We start from the raw sequence: 22,976 nt of genomic DNA, 5'->3' as shown, positions 1-22,976 counted from the left end.
TCAAGGTTTTTCAACTAAATATAAATATAAAATTTGCCAAGCTTTTACATTAAATCAAGTGTAAATGTGGACCTGTGCCAAACAGCCTGAAACCAGCACACTCTACAAACTTTCTTCATAGGCACACACAGCTGACCTGATTCTACCAATTCAGGAAATTGGTAAATGTCATTAATACAACATGCTCGAATCAGGCTTACATAGTTCGCTCTAGAGAAATCTGAAGACAGTTGTTTAGTCCAAGAAACAATGGAGAAAGCTACACATATGGTCTGTCTGTAATATGAGAGTTTATATCTTAGATTAGTCTTTACGATCTTCAACGTGAAGTCATCACGTGGAGGTTTACTGCACAATGTTGTGGTTATGATGTTTGTAAAGGGTGAACAAGAATCTTTATGAGGCAGAGTTGGAGCTAATGTTACTTGGATGCCCCTTGTATCTGCTTCCGTATGGTTCTCAGCCAACAATATCTTGTTTTTGAATCTGAATGATAAATAACAAAACTCCACGTATGTTTTTAAATGAAGATTATAACACACATTTTAAAATAACATAATACACTCCCTTTACAGTCTACATAATTAATGTGTATATTCAAGGCAACTAGGGATGGGCATTCGATCAAATTTTCTTAATCGATCATCGGGAGAATTAACAATCGATTTTCAATTAATCATTAACATTTTTATATTAAAAGTATCATCATTATTATTACTATTACTAATCTTCATAAATAAACTCAACTTTTCAACATATAAACCAAAATCGCTCTAGAGCCACATCAGCCCGTTTGAGATTATAATGTGCAGTTTTGCTTATATTTTGTTTACGTCTTACAGAAACAAAACCTAAAACTGCATGGTTAATTTGCATAAACTATAAAAAGAATAAACAAAAAAAAAAAACTAAAAAAAAAAAAACGCTCCTTGTGCGCTAATGCGGTTCAGCTTCTGTCAAACTAAAGACACGACTCAGTGGAATATGAGTGTTCTCTCTGTGACAGAGGGATGATGATGATGCTGATGGTGAGTCTGTTCTGTGTGTGTGTCACATTGGAATGGTTCATGTTTTAAGAGATCAGCTCTTTATGTTGCATTAACCGGGTTACTGCATCTACATGCACTTAGACGAAACTGAGATACTCAAAAAAACCCGATCATAACCGGGATACTGATGTGCATGTAAATGCACTCACTGCGTGGTACAGTGATCTCCAAGGAGCCAGAGCCCAAATGTGGGACTGTGCGACCGAGACTCCAGTGTTTGTGTTAGACGCAGCCTCGTCTCCTCACGCTACACAACCTACATATGGTTTGTTGATTAATAATGAACGTAAATCGACAAAATTCTTAATGATCAATTATTGATTAATCAACCCATGCCCATCCCTACAGGCAATGCAATAAAACATCCATGGAAACAAGCAGGTGGTGTACACTCCTCTTGAAAAGTAACAGAGTGCACCTTTAATTTAGCATATTGACTATAAAGAAGATCACAATTCATCATCAGCCTAGAGAAAACCCCATATGGTCATCTAATCTGTAAACTTCAAATCACCATCTTTTCAATCACTAAAGACGCCACTGTCCGGCTGCCAAATGCTTCCAGTGGAGACAAACTACAAACACTAGCCATTTGGAACACTGGAACTGACTCAATTATGTTTATGCAGCATTCTTCGAAAAACAAGCCAATAATAATGGAAAATAGCGTTTGCCAAAGAGTGATTGAATTACGGGATGAATGTTTGTAGCCAAAGGTCACAGATGGTGGCGTCCATTTTGTTTTTGAGTCTGGTCCAAGAGACAGAAGAAAGAAGAGGCTGAATGTCCAGTCTGGAGGGGCTCAGTGGGGGACAAGTTTCTCTCAACAAACAAGAGATCAGCTAACACAATATGTACAGCATAACAATACTTCAACAAAAACAGAAAATATTGGAGAAAGTCCTGCCTGTCCTTCCTGCCTGTGTTTATTGGTTTGTAAAGTGGTGGTGATTATTTATAATGCTTTTTCCCAATAGGAGAAAGTTTATTTACTGTATTTAATCAATCCTACAACGGTGTACACACAAACTCAGAAAAGCTTAAAGGTTGAGGGTCCGTCACCTTCTTGTTTCTATGGATATGTCATTGCTCTGCTTAGAATGTTCCACAATATGACATTAAACAGCTCTACTTTACATGTATTAAATTACAGGTGGGTTTATTGCTCAAAAATACCTAGAAAAACAGGCATTCTGACTGTGAGTATAGTTGCCTCTCCACAGATCTGACCTGTAACTTGGTCTGGGTTGGTCTCCATGAAGATAGAAAGGTTTAATGCCATACTGCGAAACAGTCCAGACAAGTTTAGACATTTTGAATTGCAATACAGACCTTTAAAGTATATCTCTATATTATGCCTGAAGTGGTGATCCATGCAAGCTCTCCCGGGCACTAGTTGAAGCTTACTTACCGTTAGCAGTACAAGCCCACACCTGTTGTGCAAAGCTCCGCCCACTAGCCTATGTCAGACATGCTGCCACACAATTTTTCCTAAATACACAAGAGCAGGATACATAATAACACACTAGAAAAGGGGTGTCCAAACCTTTTTCACCGAAGGCTGCATATACAGTAGAAACAAATTTGCAGACTGGTGGTCAATACAAACTTTGACAAATCTCGAAACACACATGTTAAAGGTGCATTGCATAATTTTTCTGGTGGAGGGTCTATAAATCGCTTTCCTCCATGGAGATGTCATTGTTTTGTCTGGAATGTTTCACAGTATGGCATTAAACCTTTCTAACTTCATGGAGACGAAACCAGCACAAGTTACAGGTCAGATCTGTTGAGAGGCAACACCGCTCACAGTCAGAATGCCTGTTTCTCTGGGTATTTTTGAACAATAAACCCACCTGTAATTGAATAAATGTAAAAGAGGGCAGTTTAATGTCATACTGTGGAACATTACAGGCAGAGCAATGACATATCCGTAGAAAAAAGGAGGTGACAGCCCCAAAAGTTAATAGTGCACCTTTAAGCCAGGATCACATTGCACTGAGATGTTATTGAGGTTGCAGTGATAAAGATAGTTGAATTTGAAGTAAGTATTGCCTATGTTCGTTTGGGTCAATTCAGCAGGAAGCCTCAAGGCCAACAAAAAATGGTCTGAGAACCGGATTTGGTCCCTGAGTTATAGTTTGGACGCCCTCTGACGCGATGAGCAGAAGTTTCATTAGTGCAACACACGTTTGTGTTGATGATTTGTGTTGTGATAGCGCTCTAAAGAGGAAGTGACTTGGCACGAAAAACAAGAACAGGGGGTACTCAATGCATCAAAAACAAAACAACCACAATTTAACATTTTAATAGTCAGAAAAATACAGAAGAAAGATTACTCTAACATGCACGAATACAACTTCAAGTGGGTAAATGAGAAGAAGAAAAAATATATAGTAGATCTGCATATATGCATAGTACTATAGGTCCTGTAATTTTGCAGGAAACTTCTGTTCAACACTTTAACTTACACACTGAAGTTTCTCAGTAATCTTGAAGGGCCTGACAAATTACTAGGCCAACTTTTGTGGTTGGCGTATTTCCTTGGAGAACTTGAGGAAGTGTCTGGGGAGTGGGAAAGCCAGGGCATCACTAATTAGCTTGCTGTCCCATAACATTACCACAAATTAGGAAGGTGGATGATGGTTTATAAATACTTCACATCACATTGAAATTACATTGGCATCACAATCAGTACTTCTTTTCCCTTTAAATGCAAAGTTATGTAATGAACAGTGAGAACAATTATAGACTCAATTAACATAAATTTGAGTAATAAAAGTTTGAGCTGTGAGTCTGGGAACATATAGCCAGGACGGCGCCACCTATTGCCTCTGCTTTATTTAATTTCCTTCCAGCGACTAGGTCAGGAATCGGAATACACTAGACAGTTTGCTAGAACCCCGGAAGTGCGAGTTCAGGCACCAGCCAATCGTGGAAGAGCCATGCATTCTGTGTTGGTAACAATTCCCAAGATCAAGAATTTAAAGAGAGAGCATGTCAAAGAGAATGTTAGGTGAATTTTATCAAGGGGAAAGACGTTATTGCCCTTCTTCCTACGGGATTTGGGAAAAGTTTAATATACCAGTTAGCCCCGTTAGCAGAGCATTACATACATCACAACTGAATAGCAGAGAAAAAAAAAAAAAAAAAAGAGTACCCGCCTACTGTCGAGCGAACAAATCCTAATGCAGACGGTTTCCACGAAGTAAAAATGGCGTCTGAATCAAGCTAGGTGCCATAGCCTACTAGAAGAAATTCTAAAATGTGAGGTCATAATTTTAAGAGGGGAGTACAGATTGTTTGAAAAAAAAATATCCAAAAAGGTAAATAAAGAAAAGGCTGCATTTGAACAATATTTATTTTAACTAACCCCCACCTGTATTTAACCAGCAATAGCTACAGTGAATTACACATAGGCTTCATACAGGTAATATAGAGTGTCATGCTCAGTAGCACAACGGTAACCACACTACCAGCTGAAGTGTTACCGCCACAATTGTTTTATTTTATCTAAAGTAACTTGATTTACTGACGAATACCTAGTTTATGGTTTATTTGAATTAATGTTAGCAACCAACTAAACTACATCTTTTTCACAACAGGGGCCATGCCTATCTTCTATACCCAACACTAAAACCTCTACTTCCTCTACATAAACCAGATTTAGCTGCTCGCCGTGTTGACTGTGGCGTTGGCGATAAAAACAATTTATATCTCCATTTCTCCAAAGAGTTTCCCACAGAGCACAGCGGGTAAATCCAGGCTGCTGCACACATCTGATAAGGCGAACACAAAGAAGAGCAATGACAGAAAGACAGCCGTGTGATTAGCGTATCACAAAAGAACAATGCTAGTTTAATCGTTATTGTTGCCATAGGGACTTACAGAAGAGCAAGACGAAATATGTTGTCCTGACGAAGCACAAACTTACAGAAAAACAAGGAAATTGGGTCAAAAGATTGCAACTATGAGCATGCAAGTAAAGGGCAGATGATATCAACACATTCAGTGACAGTTTTAAGATAAGGAAGTAAACAAAGTGACACTGACAAGAGGCAGTTAAGCTTAATTTCATTTAGGCATGCACCAATCTGTATATAGCTGATTTATAGCTGATTTTATATTTTTTTTATTACTTATTTTTCTATTGTACATATACATTTATATAATTACGCCTTATTTGACACCTGTCTCTTGCTATCTTTTTCGCTACTTATTTAGAATTGACTATTAGCATTTATATGTTTTACTCTTTGTTATTTTAATATATTGTGATGAGTGAGCTACAGTGTCCAAATAATTTCACTTCTGGATCAATAAAGTCTGTTAAAATCTGAGTCTATCAAGGTTTTTCAGCTCCGATGCCGATTCTGTTACTGCAGCTTTAAGTATACCAGGGAAGAAACTGAAAAAAGCATTTATTTCCTTAAAACTAAAATAAAATAACAGAACTGATCCAAATGTGTTATGTAACTCTTATGTGTCCTTCAAGGAAATACAAAACAGCTCTGTATATATTAAAAATAAATTTAAAAAAATTTAATTTGTAGGCCAATTATGACCAGTAAATAGTCTTATCTTATTATCTTATCATCTTAATATCAATGTATATATCGACTGAACCGATATTTAGAAGCAAATTTTTGATCCAGCAAATTTTTCAGTATCGGCACCAATACCAGAATTGGAACGGTGCATCCCTAATTTCATTTAATTCCCAGGAAAAAAGAATGAGTCATGGATATTCTATTGAAATGGCAAGTACTGGCATTAAACTTATCTCCATGGATACAAGCACAAGGTCAAGTTACGCCCAGTATACACAAAGCAGTAACAACAAGTGCAGCATGCACAAAGGAATCACATTTAAAGGTGCATTGTGTAACTTTTCAAAGGCTTTTCTCCATTTATTGCATGTTATTGCTTTAACCGGAATGTTTCACAGTATGGTATTAAACCTTTCTATCTTCATGGAGATCAAATCAGGCCAAGTTACAGGTCAGATCTGTGGAGAGGAAACCTTGCTCATAGCCAGAATGCCTGTTTTTATTGGTATTTTTGAGCTGCAAAACCCCCTGTAATTAAAAACAACATAAAGGCAGAGCTGTTTAATGTCATATTGTGGAACATTCCAGTCAGAGCAATGACATATCTCTCCACCAGAAATGTTACACAATGCACCTTTAATGTTAACTCATCAGACAACCTACACCAGCATCCAACTGGCGTAATTATACCGTGTGTCACTCAGATTCAGTTGGAGTTCTAATTTTTCAGCATCAGTGGATTGTTGTGATATTTTTTAGCAGAAAAGACAGGAAAAATGTGGTGTTAAATAAACCTCAGATGCCCTGCCGTCAGTCGGGGGGAATGACTCACAATGGGTTATGGAAAGTTTATCATCATGGGCAATAAATGTAGCATGCCTTTTTAGATTTTATATATTTCATTTATACTGGGAGAGCCCTTTGAATACAAACAAAACAAACAAATACAAAATACTGACAATAAAAACAAATGCAATACAATGCAATTAATATGCAGTTGTTTAAAAGGTAAAGTTTTAATGTCTGATGACTGTAAACCGTGTAAAAGGAAGTCCAATATGTAGGCTGTAATCTAATCTACACATACAGGCGTATAAGGAAACCACAGTATTTTCCTTTTTCAGTTCCTGTAAAATCACAAGGTTCAACATATATATATATATATCGTATCAGTGACAGAGCGTTTCCTATCACCATACAGCCACCACAGGTTGTAAAAGGTTGCTAATAATTACAGTTTTCACTGGGACCAGAAGAGAAACAAAAAAGACGTAAGGTTACAATTTTATGAAGTAATGAAAAGCACAGTGTAAGAAATTATAAAAACAACAGGAGACTAAAACAAATGATCATTCGCTAAATATGAGCTATATAATTCATATGCTGGAGATTTTACAACACAAAAAACCCATTATTTCAACTTAAACATTACTGTACCATAATGGGAAATTATTATTCAATGGAGCCTTTGTTTTGCAAGCTTTAAAGGGGAAGTCCTACTGCAGTCACCTCAACGTAATTTCTCTCAAGTTCCAAAAGTACAACAAAATTCATATCTGTATTTTTCCTCACAAAGCAACCTCCAAACAGCTTTAATCACCCTGCCATGTCCCCCTATGGCAACAGCTGCCAGCTCACTTTTATCTCGACACACAGGTGGCTGCTTCCCCTTTATTTATCCCAGAACACAGGAGGAACTGAGACAGGCTTGAATAGTTGTAGGTTTAAGACTGCTAATGAAACAGGAAACCAAATGAGTCCATTTTTATCAGAAACAGCTGAGGTGACGGAGGTGGATGCGGAAGGCAAGTTACAGCAATTTCAGCAAAGATACTCAAAGCTAAAATGAATAAAACGCTTTGGCATGAATTACAAATGAGCCACAACATTAACAAGCATAAATTTACTGGTATTGTCTGTATATCATCATCAGAATAATCATTTTAAGAAGAAAACACTTGAAGGAGCACTATGTAATGTAGGGAAGGTTTCAGTTGTATTAATCCGGACACTGTTTTTACAGTCAAGATGTTTCAGTTTCAGTTGATGGTACTGGTTTGAGTGTGTGGACCTGATTGTCTCTAATGGAGATGTTTTTGCTTGTGTGAAGGTCCCACAGAAAGACCCGTGACGTATCCATCTCAGTGGAGACTAGCGAGTAGGCCTCTCACGATAATTCCTATATGGACTTATCGTTCGATACAGGACAGACCAATAATTTATCATGTGTGCCTTTTCTTTGCACAAGTGGGAAATGTTTTGTTATTTTATAGCAATGTGATAAGATTTGAGCTACAGAAGGTTGAATGAATAACTTCTAGGACTCAGTGCAAAAATAAAGTAATTACTAAAGTGTCTGCTATTTATTTATTACAGGCAATTTTAACAATATTGTACATTAAATTTTTTGGGGGATAATTCTTTGTAAAATTGATTGTCTAATTTTAAGTTTAAGCAACATATCGTACTTCAGAATGGGTTATCCTGACTACGAACGGGTGACATCTTAACCCTATGTTACAGGTGAGGTTCTTAGTGAGGGAAGCCCACTCATAGTAAGAATTCAACCAGACAGGCGCTGTGTTGCTTGGTGTTATGGTGTGGTCGGTACCTGTCTGGCAAGTCTGCGAGACTCCCAGTACGGCTTGGACTCCTCCACAGCTTTTCCGATCTTTTTCACCAAATCATCCAACTTCACTGTAGCCTCCACCAGCACCGAGCGGAACTTCTGACGGGCATCCTGGAAAAACAACAATGAGGAAAATAATCAAAACCTACCACTCATGACTCAATATGAAACCATTTTTGCAAGAAACTTAGATGGAATAAACACATAGGGGACTACATAGACCATAATCCCTTGCGCATTGAAACACATGAAAGAATAACTGTTATTAAAAGCTGCACTGTGTAATTTTACTTGTATTCACTTAATTCTTACTTTGGAACACACAAGGCAGGATATACATCTAGCATCCCAAAATTGCATTTCTGTATAAATATTGCTTCCTAACAAAAATTTATTTTGCGTTTATATATCGAATGTGAGAGAATGGAATTTTACTGATATCTTATAAAACAGAAAACTATCTAGTTTTATATGCTATGGTACATGGTCAAAGGGCATTTTTTTTATATTATTGTTTTGAAGTGCTTGTGCTTTACAGACACAGCTCAGTGAAAAAGAAACTATTTACAATGTTAACTTGTGACTAAAACAGGCCATGAGAAGTCAAGAACACATTATGAAACACTAAGTCTCTCCCAGTAAAAATGTGCTCATCTATGACATAATGTTTTATTAAAACACACCCTAAATACTGTACACCATTAACAGGAATTAAAAACCTCACAAAGTATTGACACCCTGATAATAATCAATACAAATACTATTATTACTAGACCTTTTGAACAGGTTTTTTGAAAAAGGATGTCCTGAATAGTTTTAGAATAAAGAGCTCTATATGAAAACAAGTGTAAAACCACATAATAAGGCAATATAAAGAAAGTACTATTATTTTGGTTTAAACATTCGAGTCTGTTTTGCATTATCATTGTGGTCTTGAATTGAATTGCAAGTCTGTTCCCTAATTTCAAAACCAAGTTTGTGACAACATAAGGACAGTTCTTGTCTAGACTGTACCCTGTTAAAACTTAAAAATGATTTAAACTTTTCAGGCTGTGTTTTGATTTTCCAAAAGCAGTTAAACACTTAAAGCGAACCTATTACGGAAAATCTACTTTTTAGAGTTTTGAAATAAGTAATAGATGTTTCCCATTCTCATTGATTCTCTCATAGTTGTATTTAGTGCGATTCAATCATGTTTGAGTAATCGTTATTCTCTTTGATTCAAGACGTTATTGCTCCGATCAGCCCATTTGCACCACCACTGGTACACACCCGCCGCTCTGTACTCATTTGTTCTTCAGTTTTATTTTCTTAATCGGTGAGATGCATAAGATTTGGCAATGTTGCATTGTCACTTTGGAACAAAGGAGAAAAAAAGTGTGATCAGAGGTGCCAACAACTGTGCGACTTTTTGTTATTATGACGTGTACAGCAACATTAGCTCCCCTTGGGCACTGCAGTATATAGCATTTTGATTGCAGTATAGTTATAATCTGTGACACCAGTGGATCATAACTGTACATTTTGAACATCTTAAGTGGCAATATTGATAGAAAATGCCTCAGAAAAAGAAACAAGTTCACTGACTTCCAGGATGCAAAATTGGTGGGGGAAACTCAACCCAAAATTACTATATAACACTGCTGAGTGCTGAATCCTATGTGGATCACTGATTAAAAAAATGAAATGTAAGCACAGAGCAGTGGGCCTACGCAGTGAAAATGGTGGTTGATCAGAGCAATGACGTCTTGAATAGAGGAGGATAAAGACTAACCAAACATGCACTCTAAATACAACTAAGAGAAGGTAAATGAGAAGTGAAAACAATTATAATATGGTTTTACTCTATGGCATTTACAACATTTACTTAATGATTTCACACCTTGTACTGCAGTTTTTCACGTCAATAGCACTGTTAATACTATGTTCTTTACCTCCTTTATATTTATACTTTGCCCTGGTGCAGTCTGTACAGCTCTTTCAAGCTTAGTTTCCTTGAGAGACACTATTTCATCAGGGTCTGAAGTCAGCACATAGTTCCCTGAATCATTTTCCATTATTCGATTATCTGAAAACAGGAGTGTGCATTGTCTTCATCACTGCAGCTGACCCAGACTGTCTCTGACCACACAGCCCTCAGTCTAAGCCTATGCTCTGACCTGGTTTAAGATGAGCTCATCAAAATGCATTTTCCAACCATAAAATGTTACCGACTAAAGTGACATGGCTGAGATGAGTAAACATTAACAACAGAGAGAAAGTGTAAGAATCAAGACTATTAAACATGACATTGAACATCGACATTATTGATTTCTAGGGGAAAAAATTACTTCTGTTTAATAAAATTCAGCACAGATCTTTATCAAAATCAATACATTTGAAGCTTTATTAGATTTCAAAAAACGTGCATAATACTCTTACTCTTTACATTTTTATACAAATATTTTAATACTGTTACTTAAGTACATTTTTTATGTGATACTTTTACTTGAATATTTAGTATTTGCTCCAATACCTGTACTTTACCCTTAACAAAATTACATTCTTCCACCACCAACACAAGTACTTTGATTAGTGGTAAAAATGTCTTTGTTTGAAAATATATACTGTACATCTGAGGACACACATATTTGTTGGATGACTATGAATGATGGTGCTTTTAAAAACTGGGTTAAGAACATTATCTGCTCTACTTTTCCAACTGTCATTTGTACATCATATTACACAATCACAGTACAAGAGAGTGCTCTACTTATGTCAGATTTTGTTATATGTCGGCCAGGAGGACTACTTCTGTAAATTGTACACTATTTCTGAGTGTATTAGTTGCCAAAGAAAATGTCTGGAAGCTGCACACATAATATCCTATAAACATCTATTAGTACTTACAATATGTATTATAATAATAATAATTTGGGTTCATGATTAGATTTATTTGATTTGACTTGTTGGCTTTGCTGTGCTGAGTTTAGTGATAAAAAGCAGCTTATGGCAGTAGCCTGGCTTTTACACATATCAGGAAGGGATTTAGTTCCACTTTAGTTGGAGAGTATGTGAAGGTTTAAGAAGTGCCTGTCCTCAATGACCCCAAATTTCCCCAAACTGACAGGTGGATTAGCCAATGGTCTGTGTGTATTAGATAAAATAAAGGAAAAATAGGGTGGATTTCTGCAGAATCAATGAACAAAGCACCAGACTTTGTTAATCTGAGGTATGAGAAAAGTGATTTTATTTGTACATATGACCAATAAGCTCCTTTGTTTTACGTGAGTCACTGAAAAAAATAAAAATAAATCTGATTATATGATCACATTTGACTGGGCTTGACGTGTGACGAGGTGCGTGATGACCAGACTGATATAAATCTGTATAAAAAACACAAAGACATAGTCTGGATTTACCAGGCAGGGCTTTTACACTTATTAGGAAGAGACTTAGTTCCACTTTTCCAACTTCTAAAAAATGTGGACTGAGAGGGTGAGTGAAGGTTTAAGAAGTGTGTGTCCTCAATAACCCCATATTTCTCCAGTAAATTGAAAGGTTCGCAAAGTTTGCCTCTGATCCTGAATACACACTTCTTCAATACTTTACAAAGATGTGAGTCTGGTCACTGGCGAATCTCTTGTATTTTCAAATTGGCATGATTGACAGGTGGAATAGCCAGTCAGGGACTCGCATGGTCCGTTCATATTGGAAAACAAAGGAAAAAAGTATCACAGAGGACTAAAAAACATGTCAGGTTTCTGCAGAATCAATGAGCAAAACACTAAACTCTGTTCATCTGAGGTGAGATCATTTTGTCTTTATTTCTAAATGACAGGTGACCAATGGGCTGCTTTATTTCACAGTCGCTGAAAAAAATTTATCTGTTTGCATGACCAGAATTAAACTTAAAGGTGTACTGTGTAACTTTTCTGGTGGAGGGTCTGTCAAATGCTTTTCTTCATGGAAATGTTATTACTTTGTCTGGAATGTTTCAGAATATGGTATTAAACCTTTCTATCTAGACCCAACCAGACTAAGTCAGATCAGGTCAGATCTCTGGCGATCCACTCACAGTCAGAATGCCAGTTTTAAGTATTTTTAGCTAAAAAAACACCTGTACTTGAATAAATGTAAGGTAGATATGTTTAATGTCAGGCAGAGCATACGACATATCCATAACAACAAGTACGTGACGGCACCTCCACGAGAAAAGTTACACAATGCACCTTTAACCCTTTTACATTTAATTCATTTCACACATTTCTGTTAAATCATTAAATGTTACTTCAGTCAGTCAAGATAATATAGTAGCACAGAACCTCCCCACTACTAAAAAGAAAACATGTACAAAGAAAGTGCTTTGAAGATGAACTTTTGCAAATCTAATTCCAGTTCCTAATCCTTTTGAACCAGTTGGGCTAAATGTGTTGAACTTCAAAGATGTCCTAAAATAACGGCACATGGAGGAGGACAATCTAGTTTATCTGGCCACAACCTGAGTCCCCCCCTGGTTCAAAACAACATGTCACTGAAATCCTATTAGGGGAAAGTCCTTCAACCATCTAGATCTGGGATAACATTATTTGCATATTTTTATTTCCTAACTATAATGGGCTCAGTGTGGATTAATGGTGTATTTTATTTTGCTGAAGGAAATCTAGGTTGTAAACAGAACTACTTCATTTTAAGCGGTAGGCAGTGGCTGACCAAAATAATTTCTCAGTTACCTTATGGATTCCGAGCATCGTATTTATTTACCACAATAGAGTTTATAAGCGTTTTCTCACTATTAGAGACCAGAGCTCATTAAAACAGTAAAGAAATGCTAACAAAAACACACATAATCAGATGTAGACAGAACTCAACAGACATAACTCGACCTCAAGAGTCGTTTAAATAGTATATCAGTACTGGGGCATGATAAAGTTTGCTCAAATACATGGGCCTTTAAGTAATAGTTTGATAACGGTATTTATCATAACTTAAGGGCTGTAAATTTGTTACTAAAGTTATCATTATCAATATATTCCAAGATGTTTACAGATGAAAAACAGACAAACAGAATCAAGAAGAGTCAAAAAAATGTATGTTAAAGTATGTGCAATATGTTCAAAGATCTCAGTATTGTTAAATTAAACAATGTTCTCAAAAAAAAATCCATTTATTTGTTTTCACATTTTCCTTATTCATCATGTGAATTTCCCCAAATCTTAACAATCCTACTCACCCAGGGATTAGTAATACAACTCAGTTAGGTTAAAGAGCATTATTAGCTTTTAGTCTTCCGCATCCACTTGTTTATTTGAAACAATAAGCATTTGAACTTTCATTTTCTGTGGCTATTACACGCAGTTCTTGAAACCAGCCTGACAACACATAATTTAATTGTTTTTAATATATTTGCTTACTTGTTTGTTTTGTTTATGTATATTTGTTTACTTTATGGGCCTTATAGCTTGATTCATCAGCCGGTTTCAATTCGTAGAAACAGTCTGACCTCGCAGCATTAGAATTTGTTCGCTTGACAGTAGGCAGGTACTTTATTGTATTTAACCAATCGCTGCTATTTGGTTGTGACGTATGTAATGCGCCGCTAACGGGGATAACTGGTATATTAAGCTTTCACAAATTCCGTAGGAAGAAGGGCAATAACATCTTTCCCCTTGATAAAATTCATGAAACATTCTCTTTGTTCCGGCTTTAAATCCTCGATCTCAGAAATTGTTGCAACGCAGAATGTATGGCTCTTTGCTGATTGGCTGGTGTCCGAACTCGCACTTCCAGGGTTTTTGCAAAAACGTCTAGTGTATTCTGATTCCTGATCTAGTCGCTAGAGAGAAATGAAATTGAGTGGGGTAGCCTGGCTATGGGCCTTACACAAGAAAGCAAAAATGTGAGTTCAAGTGCTACAAATAGTGGACAGTTATAAACAGCTTTGTTCCTCTGCAACACGAAAACAAAATTATAATTAAAAAAAGGTGTTTAAGATGTTCTGATTGACACTTTGCTTTGTTATCAACATTCCCTGGGGGGTATGATGCTAACTGAAAGCACTACTCTGTTAGAAGACTAGTGTTGTTACTCAAGCACTACTGTTACTCAAGTTAGACTTAATCTGACCAGAAAAGGTTGACACGGTTGGATGATTTGTAAGTTTAAACAAGTCTCTCATGTAAAATTACTGCCACAAGCTATCGAGCATCAGCCAACAGTTCAGTTTCAGTTGCTCACTCTCATCTTTGTGTTGAAAATCTAACTCACAGGCTCCTGAAAATGTGTTGTTTAAATCCATTTTGTATTTATTCATGAGTTTTTAGACAATCTTAAAACTTTTCTGTCTGTGTTTGCTAGTGTGCAGTGTATTGCCACGGTACCTATTGAACTTTCTGCCCTTACAGATACATGTAGATCTGCAAATTATCAGTAGGGTTCAAGGCATTTGGTTGGTTGCTTGGTTACAGTCTTCAAATTCAACTTCCAACCTTGATTGACACAAAGAAAAGATTTCACACTTGAAGATTATGTAACAACACAGTGAAATTCATACCCACTGTAGCTAATTAAACAAGACTAATCACCAAAACAGGCGCTGATAGTTCAAAACGATGTGAGAAAAAGAAAGTCATTTATCTCATCTAGACTAGAATCAATACCAAGACAATCATGTTGACTGTATCCGATTATTTTTTCATGTATTTGAAGAAAATGTCTTCAGATTTTCAAAACTGGAACTGTCACGGATAAATGGGGACGTCTGGTCACCCTAGTCTTGTCCCAATGCAGATATATTATATAAGCAGCTGGTCTGTGTACTGTCTGCATTTTATTGTCCGATAATCAGGAAGTACGCGTTAACGTGCCACGGTGCCCTTGCTTCATGTGACCGCAAAACTCCACTTTGCTCTCTGTAAGTTGTGAAAAGTGCTTTTAAAGTCATCATGGTGAATAATTTGCAGTAGAAAATTTGTGATTTTAGTACATTTCTTTGGATCGCAAAATAATTATCTGATTATTGTTATCAGGATATTCCCGAAATAGTTGAGGTAGCCATTTTTATCCCCAATAAAACTAGATATATTTATTTAACACATTACTAGGGATGTAACAATAACCGAAATATCGTGATATCATATCATCAAAGTTCTCACAATAATATCGTGGACCATCACAATATATCGAATTACAAGTCTCTTTGCTTAAATGAAGAGTTATGGTGCAACAGCTAAAAAAAGACAGATGGAACTACATAGACCATGATCCTTTGCTCCATTTCAGCAAGAAGAATAAAATACAATACAAGAATAAATAACAGTTCTAAGCACTTTTAAGTCTTAGTTCTTTGGCTCAAGTTTTGTAAAGGCATTTTAAGAAGTAGCATATTAACAGTATTGTCAACCTCCACAAAATATCGCAATAAATATCGCACTGTGAGATGTAAATCGTGAATATATCGTAACAAGAGATTTGGATATTGCTACAACCCTAAATCGTGAGCTTTCCCACGATATCGCAGTAAATATCGTACTGTGAGGTTCATACTGTGCCGATATCGTATCGTGAGACTTGGATATCGTCACACCCCTACACATTACCCAGCAAAGTACTATGGGGGTGGTACAAGATCTCGTGAGACAACACTGCCACAAGATCGTGCACACATGAGAAAAATTATCTTGTGAGATTTTTTTCCTTGTGTTTGCATTTGGAATGGACAACAACGGGTCATGGTTTGGTGTGTTACATCTCTTACAATTCCAAAAAGCAGTAGTAAAATGGAAACAAGAATATGAAATCAAATAAATACAAACTTGTGAAGCCAAAATTGGAAACTGAATCGTGAAATGTGTATATTAGGAATTATGTTAAATCTCATCTTGTCTCGTTCTCGTGGACCCGATTTCATATCTCGTCTCGTCTTGTGGAAATTGGATCTCGTCCCAGCCCTACAATATAATGTTTCTATCTTAAAACACCAAGATAACAAGGACATAAGGATATGAAACACTAACTACATAAAACTCAAGTCAGCACCTTATCACTACAGGGCGCATGATTCAACAGTGATAAAATCTGACCTATAAAAAAAATATGCTACCTTTATGATTACAAGTGATCTCGCCTGTGCAATTTTGATATATATAGCTGATAAAAAATTAATAAATTAAATAGTACACTTTCAAGATCATTAAAAGCTCCTATATTACACTCTTGTGAGATTTTAGCCATGTTAGAATGCTGTTACCTCCTCAAAAACATACCCAGAGTTGTTGCATTAGGTAGAGTACTTCACTGGGTCTTAAAAGAGTTAAAAAAATAATAGTACAGGTGCTCTACGAGGGTTAAAACACTGATCTTAGAACAGAAAATTACCCTTACAGGAAAATGTAAAAATGGGTAAGGTACAAACCCGAGGCACTCCGATTGAATATATTAAAAGTCCTTTATTACATGAAGGGATGCCAACGCGTTTTGACCAGCAAGATGGTCTTTGTCAGGGCAAAGTAGTACCTAGAATTGTGTTTTGTTTCATTCACACATGTCTTAGTAATCCTTGTTTATTAGCCTGTTGACATCTCCAAAGCTCAAAATGCTCTGTTCCACTTCGTGATGTCATGTAGTACACAACCACATTACACGGAAAATCAAGTTTATCTTAACACAAAGCCTGCCAGGAAAATCCTATCTCAAAGTTGTTATGTAGCCTACTTTGACACTGAGCTGAAACTGTGTGGCCTGAAGGTAGAGCAAAGGTCTCAGTGTAATTATGTTAAAACGCTTTATCTGCACAAAAGTAAAGTCTGCAGAGTCACGACCACTGTCTCCACTGCACTCTCTCAGGCTGGTAACATAGATAGATAAAATGATAGATAGAATGATGAAATGACAGAATGGTCGATAGATATTATACATATTCCAAAATGATTACATTTTTTGGCAGCAACAATGAAAAATAGCAAAAGCAAAGCAGGCATAAAGAGTGCTCAGGTCTTACACGATAACAAATTTTGAGTGGAGCATGAAATTAAAAAGTGGAACAGAGTGTTTTATGTTTGAGTGAAGAGCCCTAAATATGCAGCATTTGTGTGTTAAACATGTGTGAATGAAACAAAATACAACTCCAGGTATGTTTTGAGGAAACAACGTTATAATAACATAGATCAGAAAATGACATAATCTGGGCTTTTTAACCTTTAAAATATGCCAATAGGACTATGTACTCCTAACCAGGCTGGCACCAATTTCAATCAATCATTCAATTTCAATTTCATTTCTCTCCAGTGACTAGGTCAGGAATTGGAATACACTAGATGGTTCGCAACAACCCCGGAAGTGCGAGTCCGGGCACAAGTCAATCAGCGAAGAGCCATACTTTCTATGTTGCCAACGATTCCCGAGATCGAGGATTTAAAGCCAAAACAAAGAGAATGTTTGGTGAATTTTATCAAGGGGAAAGACATTATTGCACTTCTTCCTACAGGATTTGGGGAAAAGCTTAATATACCAGTTAGCATTACATACGTCACAACAAAATAGCAGCGATTGTTTAAATAAAAAAGTACCTATCTACCATCGAGCAAACTAATTCTAATGCTGCGAGGTCAGACGGTTTCTATGAAGTGAAACAGGCTGATGAATCAGGCTATAATCTGGGCCCTTTTACCTTTAAAAAATGTCAACCCTCCAGATGGGACTATGTACTCCTATACATGGCCATGATGTAGAAGGGGGCTGCATCACTGTGGTCTCCCATTGCTTCTGACAGGTAATTACTGCAGCACTGATAGAAATGCAAAAGACAAATATACTCCAACTGGTTCCAAAACCCTAAAAGTCTTACTTCTATGGGGTGTTAACTGCAAACACGCAGTTTTTTTGTGCATCTTGTTACATTTTATTGTTTTGAAATGCTATATTCACTGAAATATAAATTTTTTTTACATTTGTTTTTGAAGCTCTGAGTCTCCCCTCTCTTTGCTATGAGCGATATCATAACACAATCAGCATACATCCTGCTAAAACTACTGTACATCACATCAACAAGTTGCTGTGTACAGTTTTCTATCATGTTTTTGTATATTTATGGAGAATTGTCATGTGGGAGCATGTGGGAGTGATGTAGGCTACTCAAACATGCATGGACAACATATAAAACCTCTTCAGGCATGTTTTTCATGTGGGAACAACTTTATAACATGGTAGGAGGTAGAATAAAAAAGAAAATTTGCATAATAGCCCTATTTAAGTAAGTATGCACGCTGCCATCATCTTGTTAACAAACTGCCTTCATGAAGAACAGGAACAACAACAACTCCAACCAGCTTTTTCACTGCCTGTTCACACTTGGAAATACTTCATTTTGTCTGAGATGCTGCACATTTGATGGAAGTTCATAAAGTGTAATGCTGTTTTTCTACTGAAAGTGTGTGTGGGTACGCGCGTGTGTGTGTAGATTCTCGTGTGTGTGCGAACTGACCTCCAGCTCCGTCTCACATCTGTTGATGTCGTCTGTGGACTGGTTGAGTTTCTCCAGCTCCCCCTGAGCACAGCAAACACAAGCACATTCAAAATAAGGGAGAGCGTAAAAACCTGAGGATGTTTCAGATATCTAGACCTCAGACATATTTGTTGAACTATCTAATGTAAATGACATGGCCCAGAGTTTGTGCGCAATGTTAATAATTTGCTGTCAGTTAAAGGTGTTGCGTAGCTTTTCTGGTGGAGGGTCTGCCAAGTGCTTTTCTCCATAGAAACGTTCTTGCTGCATCTGGAATGTATCATCTACCTAGAATGATACTAAACCTTTATATCTTTATGGAGATCAAACCAGTCCAAGTTACAGGTCCGATCTGTGGAGAGGTGACCCTGCTCACAGTCAGAATCCCTGCTTTTCAAGACATTTTTGAGCTATAAAACCACCTGTACTTGAATAAATGTCATACTGTGGAACATTCTAGGTAGAGCAATTATCCATAGAAACAAGCAGGTGACACCCTCATTCAAAAAAGTTACACCTTTAACAAGTCTGTCCAAGTCTAAAGACTCCAGATGTGAAGGTTGAACAATGTCAAAATGATAATGGCATAGTAGCTGTGTTAAAAGCCTGTAAGCTTGATATGCCTGGATATTTCTGGTACTTTGGCTTTGGAAAAACAAACATTTCATTCAGTAGTGGCACTTTTAGATAAGCAATGGTTAAGATATGAGTATAGTACATAAAGAGCTCAGTGAGTAGCCCACTGTGTACTGCATACCACCAACAGGGCTGCCGGGGTGCCCTTCAGCATCAGTTTGACAGCTTACAGTGTCTACCTGCATTTTAGATTGTGAATAATGATACATAAGCCAATGTTTTAACAACGAATTCCGCTCCACCTCGATTTTAAATGGATTCAAACTGAGTCACGCGCTGCAATGCACTTTGTCACCCATCAAGTCCCATTGTTGCCACACGAGACAAGAGCTGTAGTAAAATCCTCTTAAAACAAAATTTAAATCAAACAAAATGAAAACGCTCCTGAACTGACCTGTATTCTGGGGTCCACCTCCTCGTCCTCGTACTCCGTCTCGTCCTCGGAGCGCTGTCCCCGGTCTGAGGGCTCCATCGTCGGCTGCAGAAGGACAGATGTGACCGCGGTGAACAAAGACAGCCAGGCGCACGGGGGCTGGTCTACGGGAGACACGCGGAGCCTCGGTCGGTGTGTGTGTGTGTGTGCCTCAAGCCGGTGGTCTACACGCGGTCTGCGGGCTGCACCACGGCCGCGTCTTCCCCCCTCATGGGCTGTGCGTGTGTCGGTCTCGTCCGGAGTGGAGCTGCAGAAAGTTCGCTGTCCGGCCCTCCGCCTCCAGACCCGGGACCATCCGCACTGAGCAGCAGCAGACAGATGAAGCGCACACGAGAGCACCCGCAAGAGAAGGGAAGGTGAAGGGAACGCCTCCTGGAGAAGAGAGAGAGAGGAGAGAGGAAGAGAGGAGAACAGCGCCACGACGCGGACACAACAGGTATAGCCATTTATAAACAATCTATCAACCTTTTTTTTTTTTGCTTCTAAACTGCGTGCGTGTATACTACTGTAGTATGGTCAGTGATGGGGAGTAACGGATTACATGTACCGCCGTTACGTAATCAGAGTACAAATTATGAGTAACTGTATACCGTTACAGTTACTGTTTCAATGAGTGGTAATTGGATTACAGTTATTTTGCTGAAATAAGTGGATTACAAGGCGGTATTTTCCTGTTTTCACATTTTGTGCTACATCCCATTTATTTATTTTTTTATTTCGGTAATTCCACTCATTGCCGGAAACCCAAACAGAACGCGACAATAAGAGCGATGGAAACGTCATATTAAAGTTGGCGGTGTCAGTCACACAGTGGAAGCAGCAGTGCATTGATAAAAACGCATTTGTGTCTTGGAAATTCTTCTCCCCGATGTGATATATATATATATATATATATATATATATATATATATATATATATATATATATATATATATATATATATATATATATATATCAAATATAAAATCGCCTACAACTTAAATGTGAAACAGGAGCTACTGGCACCGGTGAAAACAACCTGCATAGACTCATAATATCTGCACTACTGTCCTATAGTGACTTGCCACATGAGTGGACGTGCACACAAACACACACAAACACAAACACACACCTTCATCATCGTCATCAACCTGACAACCCGCGGACCACGTCTCCTTCCGTAGTTACAGCGCGGACACCGCCGTCTCGTGCGCCGCGTGTGGACCGTGTTTTCTCGCGTAAACCGCGCTTCCTCCTGTGCGCCTCTAAACCAGAACTAATCCAGGACTAAACCAGGACTAATACAGGACTAAACCACGACTAACCCAGGACTGAACCAGGTTTAAACTAGGACTAAACCACGACTAAACCAGAACTAAAGACCTGGTCTAGACCTGGTCTAAACCAGGTCTAAAATCAAGAGTAAACCAGGTCTAAAAATCAGGACTAAACCAGGACTAAACCAGGTCTAAACAACATGACACCTAACAGTAGGTTGACATAATTTAAGGTGATCTCATATAAAAAATAATTTCTCTATCAATAATATTTTTTTAATCTGGTGAAGGAAAGGCTGATCTTGTTACTGTCTTTTAACAGACAAAACCTCTTATATTAAGATATCGTGGTCTTTGTTTCTCTACAGCAAACAGTTGTTTATTCATGGAGACTTGGGCTCAGACAATTTGAAGAGAACAAACAAGAATTTTCAGGATGTGGTTGCTACATTCATGTCGTTTAAAAAAACATGACAATATCAAGTAATCCAAAGTAATCAGATTACGTTACTCACTTTAAGTAATTTAATGGATTACGTTACAAACTACATTTTGGGGTGTGTAATCTGTAATCTGTAGGGGAATACATTTTAAAAGTAACCTTCCCAACACTGAGTATGGTATAGCACTATCTATTATTCCCAATAATTTCTGTCAGCCTTAATGCAAATTAGATAAATTTGCATTCAAAAATATATTATGGAAAGCTTTTTGTTTTGTTGAAAAAAAAAAAAAAAAAAGAGAAAAATATCTCGGCAGACATCATGGATTGATTTCCTGACTAGCCTGATTCATCAGCCGGTTTCACTTCGTGGAAACCGTCTGACCTCCAGCATTAGGATTCATTCGCTCGAAGGTAAGCAGGTACGATTTTATTTGACCAATTGCTGCTATTTGGTCGTGACTTATGTAATGCGCTAACAGGGCTAACTTGTATATTAAGCTTTTCCCAAATCCCGTAGGAAGAAGGGCAATAACGTCTTTCCCCTTGATAAAATTCACCAAACATTCTCTTTGTTCTGGCTTTAAATCCTCAATCTTGGGAATCGTTGACAACACAAAATGTATGACTCTTTGTTGATTTTTCAGGGTTTTTGCACAGGGGTGGGACCAAATTGTTGTTTTGCAAGTCTCAAGTAAGTCTCAAGTTTTTGACCTCAAGTCAAGGGCCTAAATCTGGGCCCCTAAGACTCTGGGGCTCGGAACAATAGACCCTTTTGTCCCTCCCTGTCGACACCCCTGCCCATAGGTGCTGCTGTGATCTGTCTCCATTTGGACGTGAGCTGAATAGATTGCCGCAGTGTAAGTGTCCTATGGGTGTCCTAGGTGGTCCTCTGACCTGTGGGTGAGCTGCCAGTGTGATTTATAAGCACAGGAAATGTATCGAGGTTAGAGATGTTTCTACACTATTTAAAGGTCAAAAGGCTAAAAATGTAATTGGCACAGTATACTGTACTAGCTCCCATAAAGTAAAATAAAAAAAATAGAACAGTTCTTAACTAATAATTGAGACTTGTGAACAACAGAATTAGTTCATTTTAAATGGTTTGTAGTGGTCTAAAGTTATTCCTCACTTACTTGATGAGTTCAGACCATCCTAATTATTCACAATGATGAGTTTATAAGTGCTCTGGCCAACTTTCAGAGGCCAGAGCAGAGAGGTTGCTCTCACGGTAAGGACCTGTTGTAAATACAAATTATGATGGAATTTATGAAGAAAAGGTGAAAAATATGTTGAAAATTGAAGGAAGTAGAGAGTTTTATTTTAGAGCTTTCCACATTGATGACATCACAGTAGGGTGAATTCTATTCAAAAATTAGTCACAATTACCTCAAATATAATTTCAACAAAATAAAGGTGTTTATACCGCATTTCTATTTGCAACTAATAATCTCTATGTATGTTACAGGAATTTTAGACTAGTATACTACATGGTTGCTTA

The 22,976-nt window shown here is 37.5% G+C and overlaps 1 protein-coding gene across 1 annotated transcript in view; it reads right to left on the bottom strand.

Annotated features, from left to right (window-relative positions):
• The window catches only part of sh3bp5b (SH3-domain binding protein 5b (BTK-associated)), a 41,615-nt gene extending 21,490 nt beyond the window's left edge, over positions 1-20,125 (bottom strand). The window contains exons 1-3 of the mRNA XM_020936243.2: positions 19,739-20,125; positions 18,688-18,750; positions 8,211-8,339 (exon numbers count right to left, since the gene is read on the bottom strand). Of these exons, the coding sequence (XP_020791902.1) occupies positions 8,211-8,339; positions 18,688-18,750; positions 19,739-19,816 (270 nt within the window). The 5' untranslated portion in view covers positions 19,817-20,125. The remainder of the gene's footprint in view (positions 1-8,210; positions 8,340-18,687; positions 18,751-19,738) is intronic.
• Positions 20,126-22,976: the final 2,851 nt, after the last annotated feature.

This window comes from Boleophthalmus pectinirostris, unplaced genomic scaffold, assembly GCF_026225935.1.
Source record: "Boleophthalmus pectinirostris isolate CB_2022bp ecotype Guang Dong unplaced genomic scaffold, ASM2622593v1 HiC_scaffold_6, whole genome shotgun sequence".
NCBI classification, from domain to species: domain Eukaryota; kingdom Metazoa; phylum Chordata; class Actinopteri; order Gobiiformes; family Gobiidae; genus Boleophthalmus; species Boleophthalmus pectinirostris.
The sequence above is the reverse complement of the archived record's forward strand: the minus strand, read 5'-3'. Positions and strand labels throughout refer to the sequence as shown.